At 38.3% G+C, this 22,734-nt stretch overlaps 2 protein-coding genes across 6 annotated transcripts in view; both read left to right on the top strand.

Moving 5' to 3' along the window:
• Positions 1–6,566, top strand: part of LOC121937905 (myosin-10-like) — a 94,463-nt gene extending 87,897 nt beyond the window's left edge. For all 5 annotated transcript variants that reach the window (XM_088091291.1, XM_088091289.1, XM_088091290.1 and 2 more), the window contains 5 exons: positions 640–763; positions 1,432–1,640; positions 2,221–2,329; positions 2,944–3,116; positions 3,960–6,566. In XM_088091291.1, the coding sequence (XP_087947417.1) occupies positions 640–763; positions 1,432–1,640; positions 2,221–2,329; positions 2,944–3,116; positions 3,960–4,113 (769 nt within the window). In that variant the 3' untranslated portion in view covers positions 4,114–6,566. The remainder of the gene's footprint in view (positions 1–639; positions 764–1,431; positions 1,641–2,220; positions 2,330–2,943; positions 3,117–3,959) is intronic.
• A 140-nt stretch (positions 6,567–6,706) lies between these two features.
• On the top strand, positions 6,707–11,590 carry LOC121939806 (serotonin N-acetyltransferase-like). Its single transcript, XM_088091292.1, has 4 exons — positions 6,707–7,682; positions 8,084–8,325; positions 8,960–9,114; positions 9,191–11,590. Exons 2-4 carry the CDS (start codon positions 8,169–8,171, stop codon positions 9,557–9,559), a joined length of 681 nt encoding a protein of 226 aa, XP_087947418.1. The 5' UTR covers positions 6,707–7,682; positions 8,084–8,168; the 3' UTR covers positions 9,560–11,590.
• The last annotated feature ends 11,144 nt before the right edge of the window (positions 11,591–22,734 follow it).

Genomic DNA, 22,734 nt, shown 5'->3' with positions numbered 1-22,734 from the left:
ATAAATCACAATATATTGCAATGTTAAGCATTACACTACTCCATATTATAGAAAATCGCAATAATATCATATCGTGGGTTAAGTATTGTGATGATATCGTATCGTGATTCGTCGCACTGGTGATTCCCAACAGATTCAAGAGTACTTTTTTTGTATTTGGCAAATGTTTAGATGTGTAATTTGTGTTTGATCATTTTGTTGTTATATTTATATTTTATTCAGAATCAAAATCTCACTGAGTTTGAAGGCAAACTATTGTGTTTATGGTGACCTATAATACCTAAATACCTTTTTCTGCAATATTATCCCCCCTTTATTGTGAAATGCAGTGATAAGAGGAGAACAAGTGAATGCAGGTGCATATAAACAGACAAAAGAGATTATGTAAAGTGACGCAAAGACATACAATTACGACAGAGTAGAACAATAAAATAAACAATAAAAGAAAAAATGATAAAGGGAAAAAATAAGCAATTTTATCTCCGTAAAATGAATATATTTTTCCAGATTTCACATAAACACCCTGACATATTGTGATATTATTTTAGGGCCACATCGTCCACCTCTGCTATGATATGTTTGTAGACTCTTTATCTAAATCTCCTTGTGTGTGTGTGTGTGTGTGTGTGTGTGTGTCAGGTCCGCTCTGATGGATGAGAAGAGGAGGCTGGAGGGTCGCATCGCTCAGCTGGAGGAGGAGCTGGAGGAGGAGCAGGGCAACATGGAGCTGCTCAACGACCGCTTCAGAAAGACAACCATGCAGGTGCGCCTAAAATGATGGGACCGAGTATCTTAAACAATCATCTTTATTCATCTTCGTTTTTAATGGACCACATCTGGCAGGATTCTTAGTTAGTGTGTGCATTTCTTTAAATGTTCTTTACTGAGAAATGAACAAAACTGATGTTTATTTATTTTGATTTAACCTTAATTTATTGAGGTTTTCTCATTGAGACACGGACTCTCATTCTTGAGAAAAAAGTGCTGAGTAGAAGCAGAATCAAAATACTAGAAACACGTTTCCAAAGATGCTTTTTCCAGTGGCCCCAAAATTAGTTAAAATCTGCTCGTGGGATCAGGCTGGGCAGTGGTCCAAGGATGGATTTGTAAATGAAGTTATTTATTTTTTAACAAACATTTTTTCATTGTTTAAAATTATGTTATATTATTATTTCATTTGTTCTTATTTTATGATAATTATTTTTTTATTGTTATTTATTTACTTATTGATCTATCTGAATATCTGTCTGTTTGTATCTGAAATATAATAAAGAAATTAATCACAGACACAAATAGAGAATAAAAATTAAACAAATAAATGATGTGTTAATAATAATCTTAACAGTGTTATTAGTTAGACATTTTACTGTGGTTTGCATGGACAAATATCCTGACTGTGTCTTTGCCTCCTCCTGTCCCTCTGTCCCTCAGGTGGACACCCTGACCACGGAGCTGAGTGCGGAGCGCAGCACGGCGCAGAAGAGCGAAAACGCTCGGCAGCAGCTGGAGCGTCAGAACAAGGAGCTGCGGGCCAAGCTGGGCGAGCTGGAGGGTTCAGTGAAGAGCAGGTTCAAGGCCTCCATCACCGCCCTGGAGGCCAAGATCGCACAGCTGGAGGAGCAGCTGGAGCAGGAGGCCAAGTGAGAACTCGAAATCCGTCCTCCTCCGAGCTGAAACGCACAGATCAAAAAACATAAACCAGATTTAAATATGAAATCAGTTAATCAACAAATGTACTATTATGGGCAATAAAAGCCCCCAAAAATAAATTTTAAAAAAACACATGAAGAAGACAAGGAGCGATGAGAGAAAAAATGACCCCCAAAAATAGCAAGAAATTAGAAAAAAAAGAAAACTAGAGATTTACCTGAAAATTTTTATTTAAAAAAAGGGATAACAAGACTTGGAAAAATTGTTTTATAAAGATTCAATACTTTTTAAATTTAATTTTGAATATGTAATTATGATAATTAATTATTTTTTCACCAGACATTTTTTTCTAGCTTTTTTAAAAAAATATTTTTGTAATCTATTACTTGTTTTTTTAGTTTGTGGAAAAATTCTGACCAAGTTTCTTAGTGCCCCTTTCCCTGATTTTGAAAGAAATCGGCAGCATTTTGCTCAGAGTTCAAAGGTTTTAAAGACGTCTGAAAGCAGCATGAAGAAAGCGATGTCGCTGCAGGTTTCAAAGGGTTAACCTCCATTTGTTGTGCTTTAAAGGGAGCGAGCAGCAGCCAACAAGACTGTGAGACGAACCGAGAAGAAGCTGAAGGAAATCTGCATGCAGGTGGAGGATGAGCGTCGCCATGCCGACCAGTTTAAAGAACAAGTATGTCTGCCGCCGTGTGCGTCTCTACCTGACGCCACTGATTCACATTTGAGGTTTTTATGTCGTTTTTGTTGTATGAAGCTTCAAATGTCTGTCGCCTCAATTTAAGACGTCACAACCCTAAAAAGAAAAAAAACCTTGAATAAAATCCTTAAATTTAAATAAAGTGATTTATCAGATTAAACAAGTTCGTCAAACCTACTTCACCTGCTTACAATCCAGATCAGTTTAAATCAGTTTAAATCTTCAGTATTATTTTATAATAATAAAAATATATACATGTATATATGATTTATAATAATAACAATAACAAACACAGTAATAACTATTAATCGTATTTTTTTCTTTATTTTTGTACAGCATCTTTTCTACATAAATACAGCTCAAAGTGAAAATTAACATCTGACAATATATAGAAATATATATATTTATAAATATATAAATAAATAAATTTAAAATATAAAATCATTATACAGCACATGGATACCACAACTCTGGAAATAAGCTGCAGACAGGTCAAAGGTCGAGAATAAATATAAATATATGTATAAAAATAACAAAAAAAAGCATAGAGCGCAGAAATTGTGACGTACTTCTGTGTGTTTTGTGTGAAGGTGGAAAAAGCCAGCTCTCGTATGAAGCAGCTGAAGCGTCAGCTGGAGGAGGCCGAGGAGGAGGCCACCCGGGCCAACGCCTCGCGCAGGAAACTGCAGAGAGAGCTGGACGACGCCACCGAGGCCAGCGAGGGTCTGAGCCGCGAGGTTCACACTCTCAAGAACCGCCTCAGGTACGCCGGACGGACGCTTCCACTGCCTGACTCACAATTCATCGTTTTACGGATGTTATTTCTGTGTTATAACAACCTGCTTCTCCGACCTTCCCGTTTTTTCGGGAGGATGAAGCTGCATCTTTACCACTCTTACTGTGTAGTTTGGTGACCTCGTGTAACTCACGCAGAGCTCCGAGTTTCCTTCAGCCAGAACAGGTGGAAACTAGAGTTGGGTCAGTTTCCAGTTTTGCAGATCCAGATCAACCCGGTTTGTTTTTATGCAAACCGGCTGAGCCGGCAGTCAAAATAAAAAGTCTACATCGGCAACCTGAGCCGACGGCGTCACGGCGCTGAATCCAACTTGTGTTAGTAATAAGCGATGTGACAATGTGATTATCAGATGTTTGTTTACAAACTGAATTTGAAGGAGATCAAATTTCAGTGTTGGCTGTTGGTGCAGAGCCGCGCCACAGTCTGTGAGATTCTTACACTCTGCGACGTGGATCTTTATGAACTTGGGTAAGACGTTAAGTTTGATGTTTGCAGACCGCGATCGCAGGCTCTGATGTTCGTCCATCGACGTCAGTACGCAGGAACAAGCCCGAGCTGTAGCGGCATTTGTGTGTGTTGGAAAAGGTCAAAAGAAATCAATGCAGCCCAATAAACGTGATGTCGATCCAGGTTTCAAAAGGTTAAATGAGCATTTTCTGAGCAGATACAGTTTTTATAAGTTCGGTAGAGAAAGTAGCAACTTTTTTTACATGTGTTGGCTTCATAAATGAACGACATTTTCCCTCTCGTATTTTGGCTTTTTTATTTTAATATTTTTATCTCCCTCTACCTCCGCCCCTCCTCCTGCAGGCGCGGCGGCCCCATCAGCTTCTCCTCCAGCCGCTCGGGCAGACGCCCCCTTCAGGTGGAGGGAACCTCCTTGGACCTCCTGTCCGACGACGAGCTGGAAAACAAGATCACCGACAACAATGCCAACGAGACGCCGGCGCCCCAGCCGGAGTAGACGAGGGAAGGCGTTAACTTTTCCCCTCCCATCCACGAATCATCTCTCAGCCCTAAAAATACTCCTCCCAGCTTGAATAGGGACCCTCCGCTCCACGTCTGTATAGATCTAAACTCTCCAAACACACGCAGCATGAAAACATCGTGTCCCTGAACCTTAGCAGACACCAGCAGTTGGACCGCCAACGCTCTCGTAACCCCCCCACTCAAGTAAGAAGCACTACTCTGCCTTACCCCCCACCCCCACCCCCCCACCGAGCTGCAGGGCTGCATAACACAATAGCAACTCCCATCACGAGTCACAACTTCAGCAACCTGAAAGAGACACGAGCTGCGTCGCAGTTAGAAGTGCTTTACCTCAAAAAGCACAAAAACACAAACGAGAAAATGTGGTCAACTAAAAAAAAAAACCCGCACACACGTTAGATGAACGTTCTGATTGAGCTCGTGCTTCGGTGAGTGTGTTTGGATGATAAGTAGCCTGTGAAATAAAGATGGATGATGTGACGGCTCCCCAAAAATGAAGCCAAAGTATCTTGATCGCCCCCTGGTGGCCCCCTGCAGTGTCGGCTGAACTGCCTGTGTGAGCGCTGCGTGACGGTTGCCTGGCTGCACCGCTGCGGCTCGTTCACGTAGACAACGTTGCTGCTGCAGAGCTGCGAGAACTATTTTTTTCCACAATTAAAAGCCAATAATCAATTATTTATGGAGCCGTGCAGCCGCTGTATCCTCAACGACTCAGTCATACAAATATTTTCAAACGAAAGCTGCACGTTAACACCTGAAGGGATTCGGTTGACAATAACATTGCCAGAGTGCTTTGTATGTATATATATATATATATATATATATATATATATATATATATATATATATATATATATATAGATATATATATATATATATATATATATATAATAAGGAATTATTAAAGATATAAAATGCATTTAATTTTTAAAAAAAACACTTTTAATTAGGTTTTCTTTCACGGAACAAAACAAATCCAAAGCTAGGGGACGATCCACCTAAAATAAAAACTAATCGTTGACGTACATACACGTCACAGGATTATTATTTTGAGACGAAAAAAGAAATATTTATATTTTTCTTGTCGGTGACACATAAAAACATTAACGTTTTATCGTGATTATCGTTTCACTTTCTAATTTATTCAAAAACTCACTCGTTGGTGTGGCTGCTCTAACCTGTTAACAAGGACGCTGAAATTAAAAAAAAGTTTTCGGCTGCACTGCTGCTCTCTTTATGTCAGCAGACGGGAAAAACTAAAACGTCAAAGTACACGTCAAACATTTTTAAGGCAGTTTTTATCACCCTGATGTTTGTTCGAGTGTTCGTGTTTTAGATGAGTTTGGTTTTAAGTTGATATTTTAAGCTACAAAAAGCTGTTCTGATGTCATGATTGACAGCTGTGTGAGCCAATCGCTGTGCTCGCAGTAAACGGTGCCGCTTGCAGTTGATCCGTCGCAGACTGTAGCTCCAAATGTCACCAGTCGAGATTGCAGCAATATTTGGGCTATTTTGGCTTCATTTTTGCACAGCGGGAGGAAGTGGAGTGCATCTTTGTATCCGGTCAGTGGCTGGAGCAGATTTTAGCTGTTTAAAATGCTTCCAGATGCTAAAATTACAGCGTTGCGATATTGGAAAGAAAGCGATCATGATGAAAACAAACTTTATTTTTGCATCAATCTACAATATAAACAGTATGTCCATCATATCGATCCGTTTATCATGTTGTAACAGAGCAGCATTTTCCGGTCCTGCGCTAGGATTGTTTGCTTGCATATGAATATAGAAATGTGACTGTACGCTGCCTTGTCGCCTCAGTGCTACAAACCGTTGCTCTTTTGACAGTTTTATTTCCTCATGATGTTTGACAGTAGGTCCGTGTTGACTCGTAAGTATTTTGGTGTGACGGCTGAAAGCGGCAATCACACTCTTTTGCTTTTCTTCTTCTTCTTCTTCTTCTTCTGTGCCTTTTTTCGCTCATTTGAAACTCGAAAAACCCATTTATGCCACATATACTGTTCATATATTGAACCATGCCTAAGGTATTTTCATAAAATATTCATAAATTTGCATATGTAATGAGATAACAGTGGGAAACTGATTTTCTTTGATTTGTATGTCCTGCTACAGGCGTGAATGTTACCACGGTGATTGATGTGTCGAAACGTGCGGGATTCTTTGTAGATGGGTGCTATGACTTTTCTTATTGATAACTTTTATACTTTTTGAGTTATTAAGGTTTAAAAACAATCCGATTGACATCAACTGTATTTATATCTGCTATTGTATACAGTACAAACTCCACTCGTACTTCAAAAATGCTCAGTTATTGCACATCGATCAACTGTACCTCTGCTCATCACCACGACGTGTACAGTTTATGAATTATTAGGAGCTATATGATACATTAAAGTCTATGGAGCCCAATTCAGCCACATTGTATTTATCACTCAACCTGTAAACGACAAACTCAAAAGATCAGAGAAATCATAGTGTAGAATATCATAAAAATACCATTGAAAAGTCAGTAAATAATGACATAAAAATGTCAGTACAGTATGCAATGAAATATGGCACAAACTCAGTGTCGTATGTCATAACTTTTTTTATGTAAAAATTGTCGGAGTAGTACGCCAAAATGAATGCCAGTAAAAAATCATAGTATGCCAAAAAATTGTCACTTAAAAGTCAAAACGTGCATCATAAAAATGCCATTAGAAATATTATTATAAAAATATTATATTTATTCCATAAAATGCCATTAATAGTGTCATAGTTAAACAAATTCTTTATAAAATGAAAAACACAAAAAATTATAGTATAATATATAAAAAATTGCTATCAAAAGTCATGTTATAACAAATCATAAAAATGCCACTAAAAATAGAATACACATAAAAAAAATCATAGTATGTCAAAAATTTTCATTAAAAGTCATGGTATAACACATAATAATAATGCCATTAAAAAGTCTATAAAATGCCATAAACAATCTCATAGTTTAACACATTATTTTAAAAAAAGAGGGAAAAAAAATCAGTATCTAAAAAAATTGGCACTAAAATGTCATAGTATAGTGTGTCATAGGAATGCCATTAAAAAGTCTGTATATTATTCCATAAAATGCCATTAAAATATCAGAGTTTAATATGTTATTTTTTTAAAAACACACGAAAAGAATCATAGATGGCCCTGTCTTAAAATCCAGATGATGAGATTGTTTCTGCATTAAGATGAAATGATAGTTTTCATACATCGCAGAGTTTTTGCTGTTAAAACAAACCAAAGACCTGGTGGTCACTTCCTCCAGCACGCGCAGCGACGTGGACTCGTTGTGCTCCGTCACGGAGGAGATAACGAGTCAGTAAAGCGCCGAGTTGTGGAAACAACTCCGAGTAATCCTTCATCATGTGACTCATAGTAATAATCACTTGATAATGAAGACGGACGTCTGCGGCGCAGCAGGTGACACCGACAGAAGAGAAGAGCCGCTCAGACCGGAGAACCTCAACCACACCGGGACATTCACCGAAACATCCTCCGGTGAGTCACATCGACACGTGCGAACCATGTTTTTATTAATTATATGAGGAAGAAAAGACAGGAGGTAAACACAGATTCATGTTTGTGTCACTTTGTCTAAAGTTTTGTGAGCCGCCGCTGATCCTGGGTCAGTGTGCCTTCGTGTGAACGTGCGTAAACCTGCTATAAATACACCGGAGGCGGCGGTTGATGGAAAATTGTTATTTTCTGTCAATAGAGACAAAAACCAAACAGCAACAGCGCGCGCTGTTAATTGCAGGTTTTCAGCAGATTGCCTCTCACGGTTCTGACCTTCGTTCATTCACTGACATCAAATCATTCAAATGCAAATGAGCCGCGGGATCAGATCCGGGGAAGCTGTCCTATAAATACAGACATAAATCATCCCGTTCTCCTTGCAGGGCCCGACAGAGGTGATCCTGCACAGCGGGGGACCACGAGACAGCAGAGGTCGTTTTTTGGAGGACAGAGTGTGAAAAGAGTCGTATGATGTCCGTTGTTGGCGCGCAGCCTTTCATCAAACCAATGCAGCCTGCGCCGTCCGTTTCGCCCGGTATCCAAAGGAGACACACACTCCCCGCGAGCGAAGTCCGACCCCTGAACACGCAAGATGCCATAAGCGTGTTTGAAATCGAGCGAGAAGGTAAGTGACGCGTCTTATCCGTCTTATACTGAAGGAGAAATCCGCTCTGCTGAATCCGCCGAGTGAAATAAACATCGACAGAGTGCGTAAAATCATGTGGTGCTGACGGACCGAATGTCCTTTTTGAGTTTAATTTACACTCCTATCAGATGTTTGTTTATTGACCCTTTAAATATGTTTAATCTGGGCTTTTTATATATATATTTGCGCCGCCAGTAGTGTGCGTAAAAGTAGTGCCAAACCATTTTTTGCGCATGGCCACTTTTCTTCCCTCTCTTTTTCTCCCTTTGTGTGACTTTCTTTTTTTATTAAAGAAATAATCCGCTCTGTTAAATTACTAATCCGCCGAGTTAAAGCAAGCAATACTTCGGCAGGGTGCGTAAAACCATGGCACCGACAGATCTCATTACTGATCTTAGTCGAGGCCAAGCCATTTTTGCGGACGGCGATTTTCTCTTTCTCCATCTCTCTTTTCCCTAAAACCTTGATTCAGGATTCAGGTTTCAAATGGTTAAATATATACTAGACACTCAGCGGCTATTTAGGTCGCCTTTAACGTGTGTAGAAGAAGAAATTACGGACGGCCATTCTCGTTCTTTCTTTCATTCTCTCCCCATCTCTCTCTTTCTTTCAGCGTTTATCTCAGTATCGGGTGAGTGTCCTCTCCACCTGGATGAGGTGCGTCACTTCCTCACCCTGTGTCCGGAGCTGTCCATGGGCTGGATCGAGGAGGGCCGGCTGGTGGCTTTCATCATCGGCTCTCTGTGGGACCAGGACAGACTCACCACAGTAAGATATGCTGCACTTTTCCAAATCATCACTAAGATCTGATCATACCCAGTAACCTTTAATCGCTTTGCTCCAGGACGCGCTGACTCTCCACAAACCCCGCGGCTCCACCGTCCACATCCACGTCCTCGCCGTCCACCGCACCTTCAGACAGCAGGGCAAAGGTCCCATCCTGATGTGGCGCTACCTGCAGTACCTCCGCTGCCTGCCCAACGTACGCAGAGCGGTGCTCATGTGCGAAGACTTCCTCGTTCCCTTCTACCGCAAATCTGGCTTCAAGGTGCTGGGCCGCTGCGCCATCACCGTGGCTAACCTCACCTTCACGGAGATGTGGTACCCCATCAGCGGCCACGCGTACATGCGGCGCAACAGCGAGGCGATCCGGTTCCCTCAGCACCCTCTGACGCTGCCGCTGGCAAAGACGGATGAACATGTTGATGTATGATGTGGTGAGTTATGACGCAAAGAAATCTCCACACACTGTAAAATCTGACAAGTTCACTTAAAAAGAAATCTAAGAAACTAATTACTAAGTTAAGTTTACTTAAAACGTAGTGCCATTATCTTAATTTGTGAAGCCGTTGCAACTTAAAAATGACAAGAAATCAATCTTTCTATGTTTTAGTAACTTCAGTAAAATGAGTTTACTGTGTTATTTATCTATTTTGCTGTCAGTCGTTTTTCGTATTTTCTTAATCACGTTAATCAAATGAAGCCTAAGCAATGGGGCGTAAAAGGCATTAAACAACTTAACAAAAAATGTCCCACAAATTTTTAAAAATTAGTAAAAGGTGAAGAGAAAATTTCCTGAACAATAGTTTTTAGAAAGGAGGTAGGATTATTAATTACATATTTAAAATTATGTTACAGGTTAACAAAACAACTCTAAAACCTTCTAACTTGATAATCGGAAAAATCCTCTTTGTGATGATCAAGTAAAGTCACTAACTTTGTTTACTGTAATTGCAACAACTTCACAAAATTAAGTAAATATGGCTAAATTTTGACTAGATATAAAGTGAATATATATATTAAAATTAATAGTTATTTTTACTTAAATAAATCAATCAGTTTCCTTTTTAAGATAAACTTGTGCAGGTTGTCTTTTTTCTTTTTCTTTTTTGAATCAGTATTTTATTTTTTAGATATTTAATATTATTATATATATACATAATATTACACTAAATTCTGTGCGAAACTGTCTTATGTACAATGAAAACAAGAATGTACAACGCTGTAATGTGATGTAGGCTCACTTTGTTAGACTCTATTCGGTGTTGCATTGGACATTTGGGAGCACGTTAAGCTGCACCTGCTCAGCACCTTTCTCACTTCCATAACTATAGACTGACGTCAGCGGCCGAGCTTCAGCTGCTCAACCGCAGCTCCGGCAGCTCTATTCGGTTGCTTTAGCTGTTGTTACCATGGCTGGAGTTAGAAGGGGATGCACTTATCAGCACATCCAGACTTTGTTTTGTGATGTAACATAACATATTCAATTAATTGTTTTTATACAGTTGTTTTTTTAAGATGAAATGTGAAAGGTTTTTCAGTGGTCTATAGGAAATGGTCTTAAAATAAATATAAAATAGCATGCCGAAACATGCCATTGCATTGAATGGCGCAAAAACGTCCAAAAACACCATAAAATGGCGCAAAAACGACTGAGAATGCCATACTATAGTATTAAAAACTGCTTAAAACCACATAAAATAGCGTGCTGAGACAGGCCATAGCATGGAATGTCGCAAAAACGGCCAAAAACACAATACTGTAGCATGTCAAAAAAACTGACCAAAAACATCATAGTGTAGTATGTAGAAAAATAACAAAGTACGACATGTCCCAAAAACAGCTGAAAACTGCATAAAATAGAGTGCCGAGACACGTTATAACACAGAATATCACAAAAACGTCCCAAAACACCATAATATGGCATGTCGAAAAAACCACAGAAAATGACACAGTATAATATGTCTGTTGAGAGTCCAGCCAAAAATGGGAACTTGGATCCAGATCCTAACCCAAGCTGTTCATTCCCCCTAAAGGAAACTAACCCCTTCATGAACATGCAAACCGCCGCACCCTGGCTTATGAGCATGTTTTACATGTTCATTAATCAGCAGCAGCAGTATCTTGAGCAATCAGTGACAGGAAAGCACATGAGGAGAGGTAGAAACTCCCGGGCAGCAGCAGGTGGAAGCTTCTATTCGAACATGCCATCCCAAAGCCAGCCAATGAGGAAGGACGGAGAGTGGGGTGATGACGGGATGGACTTCCAGATAAAGAGGAACAGCAGATCACTGTGTGTGCTTTTTGGGGCTTTTTGTGCTTGTGTGCTTCTGCTTTATATTGCCTTGACCTTGTGTGAGACGTTGTACGTAACTCCTGTAAAAGGGAGCGAGGAAACTGTTGCTTTTGACATTTTTATCTTTGAATAAAGCCTGCCTCGAGCAGTTTTAAAATTTTTCTACCATCCCTTGGTGTTCACCTCTTTATCTCTCTGAGAATCTGGTGAGTGGCTAAAAAGACGGTGGCTGGAGAAGAGTGACTTTTAAATTTGCTGCTCTGCTACAAGCAACAGCATGAAATGTTGCAAAAACGTCTAAAAACACCATGTTACGGCATGTTGGAAAAATGGCCGAAAGCACCATACTATAGTATGGCAAAGAGTGTCAAAAAATTACATGTCCCAAAAATTAGCTGAAAACACCTCAAAACAGATTAAATAGTGTGCCAAGATGCATCAAAGTATAGAATGTCACAGAAAAACGGACAAAATCAACAATGATATAGCATGTTGAAAAATTAAGCGAAAAGGCAAGGCTATAGTATGGAAAAATGTCCAAATATGACATGTCCCAAAAACAGCTGAAAACACCTCTAAACAGCATAAAATAGCTTGCCAGGACACGCCATAGCAAAGAAACTTGCAAAAACCGCTAAAAACACAACGATATAGCATGTTGAAAAAATGACCAAAAATGACCAAAACGGCAAGGCTATAGTATGGAAAAATGTCAAAATATGACATGTCCCAAAAACAGCTGAAAACACCTCAAAACCGCATAAAATAGCTTGCCGTGACACGCCATAGCAAAGAAACTTGCAAAAACAGCTAAATACACAATGATATAACATGTTGACAAAATTGACCAAAAATGACCAAAACGGCAAGGCTATAGTATGGAAAAATGTCCAAATATGACATGTCCCAAAAACAGCTGAAAACACCTCAAAACAGCATAAAATAGCTTGCCGTGAAACGCCATAGCAAAGAAACTTGCAAAAACAGCTAAATACACAATGATATAGCATGTTGAAAAAATTGACCAAAAATGACCAAAACGGCAAGGCTATAGTATGGAAAAATGTCCAAATATGACATGTCCCAAAAACAGCTGAAAACACCTCAAAACAGCATAAAATAGCTTGCCGTGAAACGCCATAGCAAAGAAACTCGCAAAAACCGCTAAAAACACAACGATATAGCATGTTGAAAAAATGACCAAAACGGCAAGGCTATAGTATGGAAAAATGTCAAAATAAGACATGTCCCAAAAACAGCTGAAAACTCCTCAAAAAGAGCATAAAATAGCTTGCCGTGACACGCCATAGCAAAGAAACTTGCAAAAACCACTAAAAACACAACGATATAGCATGTTGAAAAAATTGACCAAAAATGCCCAAAACGGGAAGGCTATAGTATGGAAAAAATGTCAAAATATGACATGTCCCAAAAACAGCTGAAAACACCTCAAAACGGCAGAAAATAGCTTGCCGTGACACGCCATAGCAAAGAAACTTGTAAAAACCGCTAAAAACACAATGATATAGCATGTTGAAAAAATGACCAAAACGGCAAGGCTATAGTATGGAAAAATGTCAAAATATAAGACATGTCCCAAAAACAGCTGAAAACACCTCAAAACAGCATAAAATAGCTTGCCGTGACACGCCAGAGAAAAGAAACTTTCACAAACAGCCAAATACACAACGATATAGCATGTTGAAAAAATTGACCAAAAATGACCAAAACGGCAAGGCTATAGTATGGAAAAATGTCAAAATATGACATGTCCCAAAACCAGCTTAAACCCCCTCAATACAGCATAAAATAGCTTGCCATGACACGCCATAGCAAAGAAACTTGCAAAAACCGCTAAAAACACAACGATATAGCATGTTGAAAAAATGACCAAAAATGACCAAAACGGCAAGGCTATAGTATGGAAAAATGTCAAAATATGACATGTCCCAAAAACAGCTGAAAACACCCCAAAACAGCATAAAATAGCTTGCCATGACGCGCCATAGCAAAGAAACTTGCAAAAAACGCTAAAAACAGAAAGATATAGCATGTTGAAAAAATGACCAAAAATGACCAAAACGGCAAGGCTATAGTATGGAAAAATGTCCAAATATGACATGTCCCAAAAACAGCTGAAAACACCTCAAAACAGCATAAAATAGCTTGCCGTGACACGCCATAGCAAAGAAACTTGCAAAAACCACTAAAAACACAACGATATAGCATGTTGAAAAATGACCAAAAATGACCAAAACGGCAAGGCTATAGTATGGAAAAATGTCAAAATATGACATGTCCCAAAAACAGCTGAAAACACCTCAAAACAGCATAAAATAGCTTGCCGTGACATGCCATAGCAAAGAAACTTGCAAAAACCGCTAAAAACAGAAAGATATAACATGTTGAAAAAATGACCAAAAATGACCAAAACGGCAAGGCTATAGTATGGAAAAATGTCCAAATATGACATGTCCCAAAAACAGCTGAAAACACCTCAAAACAGCATAAAATAGCTTGCCCTGACACGCCATAGCAAAGAAACTTGCAAAAACAGCTAAATACACAATGATATAGCATGTTGAAAAAATTGACCAAAATGACCAAGGCAAGGCTATAGTATGGAAAAATGTCAAAATAAGACATGTCCCAAAAACAGCTGAAAACACCCCAAAACAGCATAAAATAGCTTGCCGTGACACACCATAGCAAAGAAACTTGCAAAAACCACTAAAAACACAGTGATATAGCATGTTGAAAAAATGACCAAAAATGACCAAAAGCAGCAAGGCTATAGTATGGAAAAATGTCCAAATATGACATGTCCCAAAACAGCTGAAAACTCTTTAAAACAGAATAAAATAGCTTGCCGTGACACGCCATAGCAAAGAAACTGGGAAAAACCGCTAAAAACATAACGATATAGCATGTTGAAAAAATGACCAAAACGGCAAGGCTATAGTATGGAAAAATGTCCAAATATGACATGTCCCAAAAACAGCTGAAAACACCTCAAAACAGCATAAAATAGCTTGCCGTGACACGCCATAGCAAAGAAACTTGCAAAAACCGCTAAAAACACAACGATATAGCATGTTGAAAAAATGACCAAAAATGACCAAAACGGCAAGGCTATAGTATGGAAAAATGTCAAAATATGACATGTCCCAAAAACAGCTTAAAACACCTCAAAACAGCATTAAATAGCTTGCCGTGAAACGCCATAGCAAAGAAACTTGCAAAACCGCTAAAAACACAAAGATATAGCATGTTGAAAAAATGACCAAAATGACCAAAAGCAGCAAGGCTATAGTATGGAAAAATGTCCAAATATGACATGTCCCAAAAACAGCTGAAAACACCTCAAAACAGAATAAAATAGCTTGCCGTGACACGCCACAGCAATGAAACGTGGAAAAACCGCTAAAAACACAACAATATAGCATGTTGAAAAAATGACCAAAACGGCAAGGCTATAGTATGGAAAAAATGTCCAAATATGACATGTCCCAAAAACAGCTGAAAACTCCTCAAAACAGAATAAAATAGCTTGCCGTGACACGCCATAGCAAAGAAACTTGCAAAAACCGCTAAAAACACAACAATATAGCATGTTGAAAAATGACCAAAATGACCAGAACGGCAAGGCTATAGTATGGAAAAATGTCCAAATATGACATGTCCCAAAAACAGCTGAAAACACCTCAAAACAGCATAAAATAGCTTGCCGTGACACGCCATAGCAAAGAAACTTGCAAAAACCACTAAAAACACAACGATATAGCATGTTGAAAAAATTACCAAAAATGACCAAAACGGCAAGGCTATAGTATGGAAAAATGTCCAAATATGACATGTCCCAAAAACAGCTGAAAACACCTCAAAACAGCATAAAATAGCTTGCCGTGACACGCCATAGCAAAGAAACTTGCAAAACCGCTAAAACAGAAAGATATAGCATGTTGAAAAAATGACCAAAAATGACCAAAACGGCAAGGCTATAGTATGGAAAAATGTCCAAATATGACATGTCCCAAAAACAGCTGAAAACACCTCTAAACAGCAGAAAATAGCTTGCCGTGACACGCCATAGCAAAGAAACTTGCAAAAACTGCTAAAAACACAACGATATAGCATGTTGAAAAAATGACCAAAAATGACCAAAACGGCAAGGCTATAGTATGGAAAAAATGTCAAAATATGACATGCCCCAAAACAAGCTGAAAACACCCCAAAACAGCATAAAATAGCTTGCCGTGACACGCCATAGCAAAGAAACTTGCAAAACTGCTAAAAACACAACGATATAGCATGTTGAAAAACTGACCAAAAATGACCAAAACGGCAAGGCTATAGTATGGAAAAATGTCAAAATATGACATGTCCCAAAAACAGCTGAAAACACCCCAAAACAGCATAAAATAGCTTGCCGTGACACGCCATAGCAAAGAAACTTGCAAAAACCGCTAAAAACACAAAGATATAGCATGTTGAAAAAATGACAAAAAAAATGACCAAAACGGCAAGGCTATAGTATGGAAAAATGTCAAAATATGACATGTCCCAAAAACAGCTGAAAACACCCCAAAACAGCATAAAATAGCTTGCCGTGACACGCCATAGCAAAGAAACTTGCAAAAACCGCTAAAAACACAAAGATATAGCATGTTGAAAAAATGACCAAAAATGACCAAAACGGCAAGGCTATAGTATGGAAAAATGTCAAAATATGACATGTCCCAAAAACAGCTGAAAACGCCTCAAAACAGTATAAAATAGCTTGCCGTGACACGCCATAGCAAAGAAACTTGCAAAAACCGCTAAAAACATAACGATATAGCATGTTGAAAAACTGACCAAAAATGACCAAACAGACAAGGCTATAGTATGGAAAAATAAAAAAATATGACATGTCCCAAAAACAGCTGAAAACACCTCAAAACAGCATAAAATAGCTTGCCGTGAAACGCCATAGCAAAGAAACTCGCAAAAACCGCTAAAAACACAACGATATAGCATGTTGAAAAAATGACCAAAACGGCAAGGCTATAGTATGGAAAAATGTCAAAATAAGACATGTCCCAAAAACAGCTGAAAACTCCTCAAAACAGCATAAAATAGCTTGCCGTGACACGCCATAGCAAAGAAACTTGCAAAAACCACTAAAAACACAACGATATAGCATGTTGAAAAAATGACCAAAAATGACCAAAACGGCAAGGCTATAGTATGGAAAAATGTCCAAATATGACATGTCCCAAAAACAGCTGAAAACTCTTTAAAACAGTATAAAATAGCTTGCCGTGACACGCCATAGCAAAGAAACTTGGAAAAACCGCTAAAAACATAACGATATAGCATGTTGAAAAAATGACCAAAAATGACCAAAACGGCAAGGCTATAGTATGGAAAAATGTCAAAATATGACATGTCCCAAAAACAGCTGAAAACACCTCAAAACCGCAGAAAATAGCTTGCCGTGACACGCCATAGCAAAGAAACTTGTAAAAACCGCTAAAAACACAATGATATAGCATGTTGAAAAATGACCAAAAATGACCAAAACGGCAAGGCTATAGTATGGAAAAATGTCAAAATATGACATGTCCCAAAAACAGCTGAAAACACCCCAAAACAGCATAAAATAGCTTGCCGTGACACGCCATAGCAAAGAAACTTGCAAAAACCGCTAAAAACACAAAGATATAGCATGTTGAAAAAATGACCAAAAATGACCAAAACGGCAAGGCTATAGTATGGAAAAATGTCCAAATATGACATGTCCCAAAAACAGCTGAAAACACCTCAAAACAGCATAAAATAGCTTGCCGTGACACGCCATAGCAAAGAAACTTGCAAAAACCACTAAAAACACAACGATATAGCATGTTGAAAAAATGACCAAAAATGACCAAAACGGCAAGGCTATAGTATGGAAAAATGTCAAAATATGACATGTCCCAAAAACAGCTGAAAACACCTCAAAACAGCATAAAATAGCTTGCCGTGACACGCCATAGCAAAGAAACTAGCAAAAACCGCTAAAAACAGAAAGATATAGCATGTTGAAAAAATTGACCAAAAATGACCAAAAGCAACAAGGCTATAGTATGGAAAAATGTCAAAATATGACATGTCCCAAAAACAGCTGAAAACACCTCAAAACAGCATAAAATAGCTTGCCGTGAAACGCCATAGCAAAGAAACTTGCAAAAACCGCTAAAAACACAACGATATAGCATGTTGAAAAAATGACCAAAACGGCAAGGCTATAGTATGGAAAAATGTCAAAATAAGACATGTCCCAAAAACAGCTGAAAACACCTCAAAACAGCATAAAATAGCTTGCCGTGACACGCCATAGCAAAGAAACTTGCAAAAACCACTAAAAACACAACGATATAGCATGTTGAAAAAATGACCAAAAATGACCAAAACGGCAAGGCTATAGTATGGAAAAATGTCCAAATATGACATGTCCCAAAAACAGCTGAAAACACCTCAAAACAGTATAAAATAGCTTGCCGTGAAACGCCATAGCAAAGAAACTTGCAAAAACCGCTAAAAACACAGTGATATAGCATGTTGAAAAAATGACCAAAAATGACCAAAACGGCAAGGCTATAGTATGGAAAAATGTCCAAATATGACATGTCCCAAAAACAGCTGAAAACTCTTTAAAACAGTATAAAATAGCTTGCCGTGACACGCCATAGCAAAGAAACTTGCAAAAACCGCTAAAAACACAACGATATAACATGTTGAAAAAATGACCAAAAATGACCAAGCAAGGCTATAGTATGGAAAAATGTCCAAATATGACATGTCCCAAAAACAGCTGAAAACACCTCAAAACAGCATAAAATAGCTTGCCGTGACACGCCATAGCAAAGAAACTTGCAAAAACAGCTAAATACACAATGATATAGCATGTTGAAAAAATTGACCAAAAATGACCAAAACGGCAAGGCTATAGTATGGAAAAATGTCCAAATATGACATGTCCCAAAAACAGCTGAAAACACCTCAAAACAGCATAAAATAGCTTGCCGTGACACGCCATAGCAAAGAAACTTGCAAAAACCGCTAAAAACACAACGATATAGCATGTTGAAAAAATGACCAAAAATGACCAAAACGGCAAGGCTATAGTATGGAAAAATGTCAAAATATGACATGTCCCAAAAACAGCTGAAAACACCCCAAAACAGCATAAAATAGCTTGCCGTGACACGCCATAGCAAAGAAACTTGCAAAAACCGCTAAAAACACAAAGATATAGCATGTTGAAAAAATGACCAAAATGACCAAACGGCAAGGCTATAGTATGGAAAAATGTCCAAATATGACATGTCCCAAAAACAGCTGAAAACACCTCAACACAGAATAAAATAGCTTGCCGTGACACGCCACAGCAAAGAAACGTGGAAAAACCGCTAAAAACACAACAATATAGCATGTTGAAAAAATGACCAAAACGGCAAGGCTATAGTATGGAAAAATGTCAAAATATGACATGTCCCAAAAACAGCTGAAAACTCCTCAAAACAGAATAAAATAGCTTGCCGTGACACGCCATAGCAAAGAAACTTGCAAAAACCGCTAAAAACACAACAATATAGCATGTTGAAAAAATTGACCAAAAATGACCAAAACGGCAAGGCTATAGTATGGAAAAATGTCCAAATATGACATGTCCCAAAAACAGCTGAAAACACCTCAAAACAGCATAAAATAGCTTGCCGTGACACGCCATAGCAAAGAAACTTGCAAAAACCGCTAAAAACACAACGATATAGCATGTTGAAAAAATGACCAAAAATGACCAAAGCAGCAAGGCTATAGTATGGAAAAATGTCCAAATATGACATGTCCCAAAACAGCTGAAAACACCTCAAAACAGCATAAAATAGCTTGCCGTGACACGCCATAGCAAAGAAACTTGCAAAAACCGCTAAAAACAGAAAGATATAGCATGTTGAAAAAATGACCAAAAATGACCAAAACGGCAAGGCTATAGTATGGAAAAAATGTCAAAATATGACATGTCCCAAAAACAGCTGAAAACACCCCAAAACAGCATAAAATAGCTTGCCGTGACACGCCATAGCAAAGAAACTTGCAAAAACCACTAAAAACACAACGATATAGCATGTTGAAAAAATTAACAAAAAATGACCAAAACGGCAAGGCTATAGTATGGAAAAATGTCAAAATATGACATGTCCCAAAAACAGCTGAAAACACCCCAAAACAGCATAAAATAGCTTGCCGTGACACGCCATAGCAAAGAAACTTGCAAAAACCGCTAAAAACACAACGATATAGCATGTTGAAAAAATGACCAAAAATGACCAAAACAGCAAGGCTATAGTATGGAAAAATGTCCAAATATGACATGTCCCAAAAACAGCTGAAAACACCTCAAAACAGCATAAAATAGCTTGCCGTGACACGCCATAGCAAAGAAACTTGCAAAACCGCTAAAACAGAAAGATATAGCATGTTGAAAAATGACCAAAAATGACCAAAAGCAGCAAGGCTATAGTATGGAAAAATGTCCAAATATGACATGTCCCAAAAACAGCTGAAAACACCTCAAAACAGCATAAAATAGCTTGCCGTGACACGCCATAGCAAAGAAACTTGCAAAAACTGCTAAAAACACAACGATATAGCATGTAGAAAAACTAACCAAAAAAGACCAAAACAGCAAGGCTATATTATGGAAAAATGTCAAAATATGACATGTCCCAAAAACAGCTGAAAACACCCCAAAACAGCATAAAATAGCTTGCCGTGACACGCCATAGCAAAGAAACTTGCAAAAACCGCTAAAAACACAACGATATAGCATGTTGAAAAAATGACCAAAAATGACCAAAAGCAACAAGGCTAAAGTATGGAAAAATGTCCAAATATGACATGTCCCAAAAACAGCTGAAAACGCCTCAAAACAGTATAAAATAGCTTGCCGTGACACGCCATAGCAAAGAAACTTGCAAAAACCGCTAAAAACACAAAGATATAGCATGTTGAAAAAATGACCAAAAATGACCAAAACGGCAAGGCTATAGTATGGAAAAATGTCAAAATATGACATGTCCCAAAACAGCTGAAAACACCTCAAAACAGCATAAAATAGCTTGCCGTGACACGCCATAGCAAAGAAACTTAAAAAAACCGCAAAAAACACAAAGAAATAGCATGTTGAAAAAATGACCAAAAATGACCAAAACGGCAAGGCTATAGTATGGAAAAATGTCCAAATATGACATGTCCCAAAAACAGCTGAAAACACCTCAAAACAGCATCAAATAGCTTGCCGTAACACGCCATAGCAAAAGAAACTTGCAAAACCGCTAAAACACAACGATATAGCATGTTGAAAAATGACCAAAAATGACCAAACCGGCAAGGCTATAGTATGGAAAAATGTCCAAATATGACATGTCCCAAAAACAGCTGAAAACACCTCTAAACAGCATAAAATAGCTTGCCGTGACACGCCATAGCAAAGAAACTTGCAAAACCGCTAAAAACACAAAGATATAGCATGTTGAAAAATGACCAAAAATGACCAAAACGGCAAGGCTATAGTATGGAAAAATGTCCAAATATGACATGTCCCAAAAACAGCTGAAAACGCCTCAAAACAGTATAAAATAGCTTGCCGTGACACGCCATAGCAAAGAAACTTGCAAAAACCGCTAAAAACACAACGATATAGCATGTTGAAAAATGACCAAAAATGACCAAAGCAGCAAGGCTATAGTATGGAAAAATGTCAAAATATGACATGTCCCAAAAACAGCTGAAAACACCTCAAAACAGCATAAAATAGCTTGCCGTGACACGCCATAGCAAAGAAACTTGCAAAAACTGCTAAAAACACAACGATATAGCATGTTGAAAAAATGACCAAAAATGACCAAAACGGCAAGGCTATAGTATGGAAAAATGTCCAAATATGACATGTCCCAAAAACAGCTGAAAACACCTCAAAACAGCATAAAATAGCTTGCCGTGACACGCCATAGCAAAGAAACTTGCAAAAACCGCTAAAAACACAACGATATAGCATGTTGAAAAAATGACCAAAAATGACCAAAACGGCAAGGCTATAGTATGGAAAAATGTCAAAATATGACATGTCCCAAAAACAGCTGAAAACACCTCAAAACAGCATAAAATAGCTTGCCGTGACACGCCATAGCAAAGAAACTTGCAAAACCGCTAAAAACACAAAGATATAGCATGTTGAAAAAATGACCAAAATGACCAAAACAGCAAGGCTATAGTATGGAAAAATGTCCAAATATGACATGTCCCAAAAACAGCTGAAAACGCCTCAAAACAGCATAAAATAGCTTGCCGTGACACGCCATAGCAAAAGAAACTTGCAAAACCGCTAAAACACACAAGATATAGCATGTTGAAAAATGACCAAAATGACCAAAACGCAAGGCTATAGTATGGAAAAATGTCCAAATATGACATGTCCCAAAAACAGCTGAAAACACCCCAAAACAGCATAAAATAGCTTGCCGTGACACGCCATAGCAAAGAAACTTGCAAAAACCGCTAAAAACACAACGATATAGCATGTTGAAAAATGACCAAAATGACCAAACGGCAAGGCTATAGTATGGAAAATGTCAAAATATGACATGTCCCAAAAACAGCTGAAAACACCTCAAAACAGCATAAAATAGCTTGCCGTGACACGCCATAGCAAAGAAACTTGCAAAAACCGCTAAAAACACAACGATATAGCATGTTGAAAAAATGACCAAAAATGACCAAAACGGCAAGGCTATAGTATGGAAAAATGTCCAAATATGACATGTCCCAAAAACAGCTGAAAACACCTCAAATCAGCACAAAATAGCTTGCCGTGACACGCCATAGCAAAGAAACTTGCAAAAACCGCTAAAAACACAGTGATATAGCATGTTGAAAAAATGACCAAAAATGACCAAAACGGCAAGGCTATAGTATGGAAAAATGTCAAAATATGACATGTCCCAAAAACAGCTGAAAACACCTCAAATCAGCATAAAATAGCTTGCCGTGACACGCCATAGCAAAAGAAACTTGCAAAAACCGCTAAAAACACAATGATATAGCATGTTGAAAAAATGACCAAAAATGACCAGCAAGGCTATAGTATGGAAAATGTCCAAATATGACATGTCCCAAAAACCGCTGAACACACCTCAAAACAGCATAAAATAGCTTGCCGTGACACGCCATAGCAAAGAAACTTGCAAAAACCGCTTAAAACAGAAAGATGTAGCATGTTGAAAAAA

Source organism: Plectropomus leopardus, chromosome 18, assembly GCF_026936395.1.
Source record: "Plectropomus leopardus strain MGB_pleo_1.0 chromosome 18, ASM2693639v1, whole genome shotgun sequence".
Lineage (NCBI taxonomy): Eukaryota > Metazoa > Chordata > Actinopteri > Perciformes > Serranidae > Plectropomus > Plectropomus leopardus.
This window is presented reverse-complemented; position numbering and strand designations above follow the sequence as displayed.

Bases quoted from the DNA above. Each gene is read 5' to 3' on its own strand.
- LOC121939806 (XM_088091292.1), top strand. From the start codon at position 8,169: ATGATGTCCGTTGTTGGCGCGCAGCCTTTCATCAAACCAATGCAGCCT. The intron at 8,326-8,959 runs GTAAGTGACGCG...TCTTTCTTTCAG, and splicing joins GTTTGAAATCGAGCGAGAAG to CGTTTATCTCAGTATCGGGT. The intron at 9,115-9,190 runs GTAAGATATGCT...GCTTTGCTCCAG, and splicing joins ACCAGGACAGACTCACCACA to GACGCGCTGACTCTCCACAA.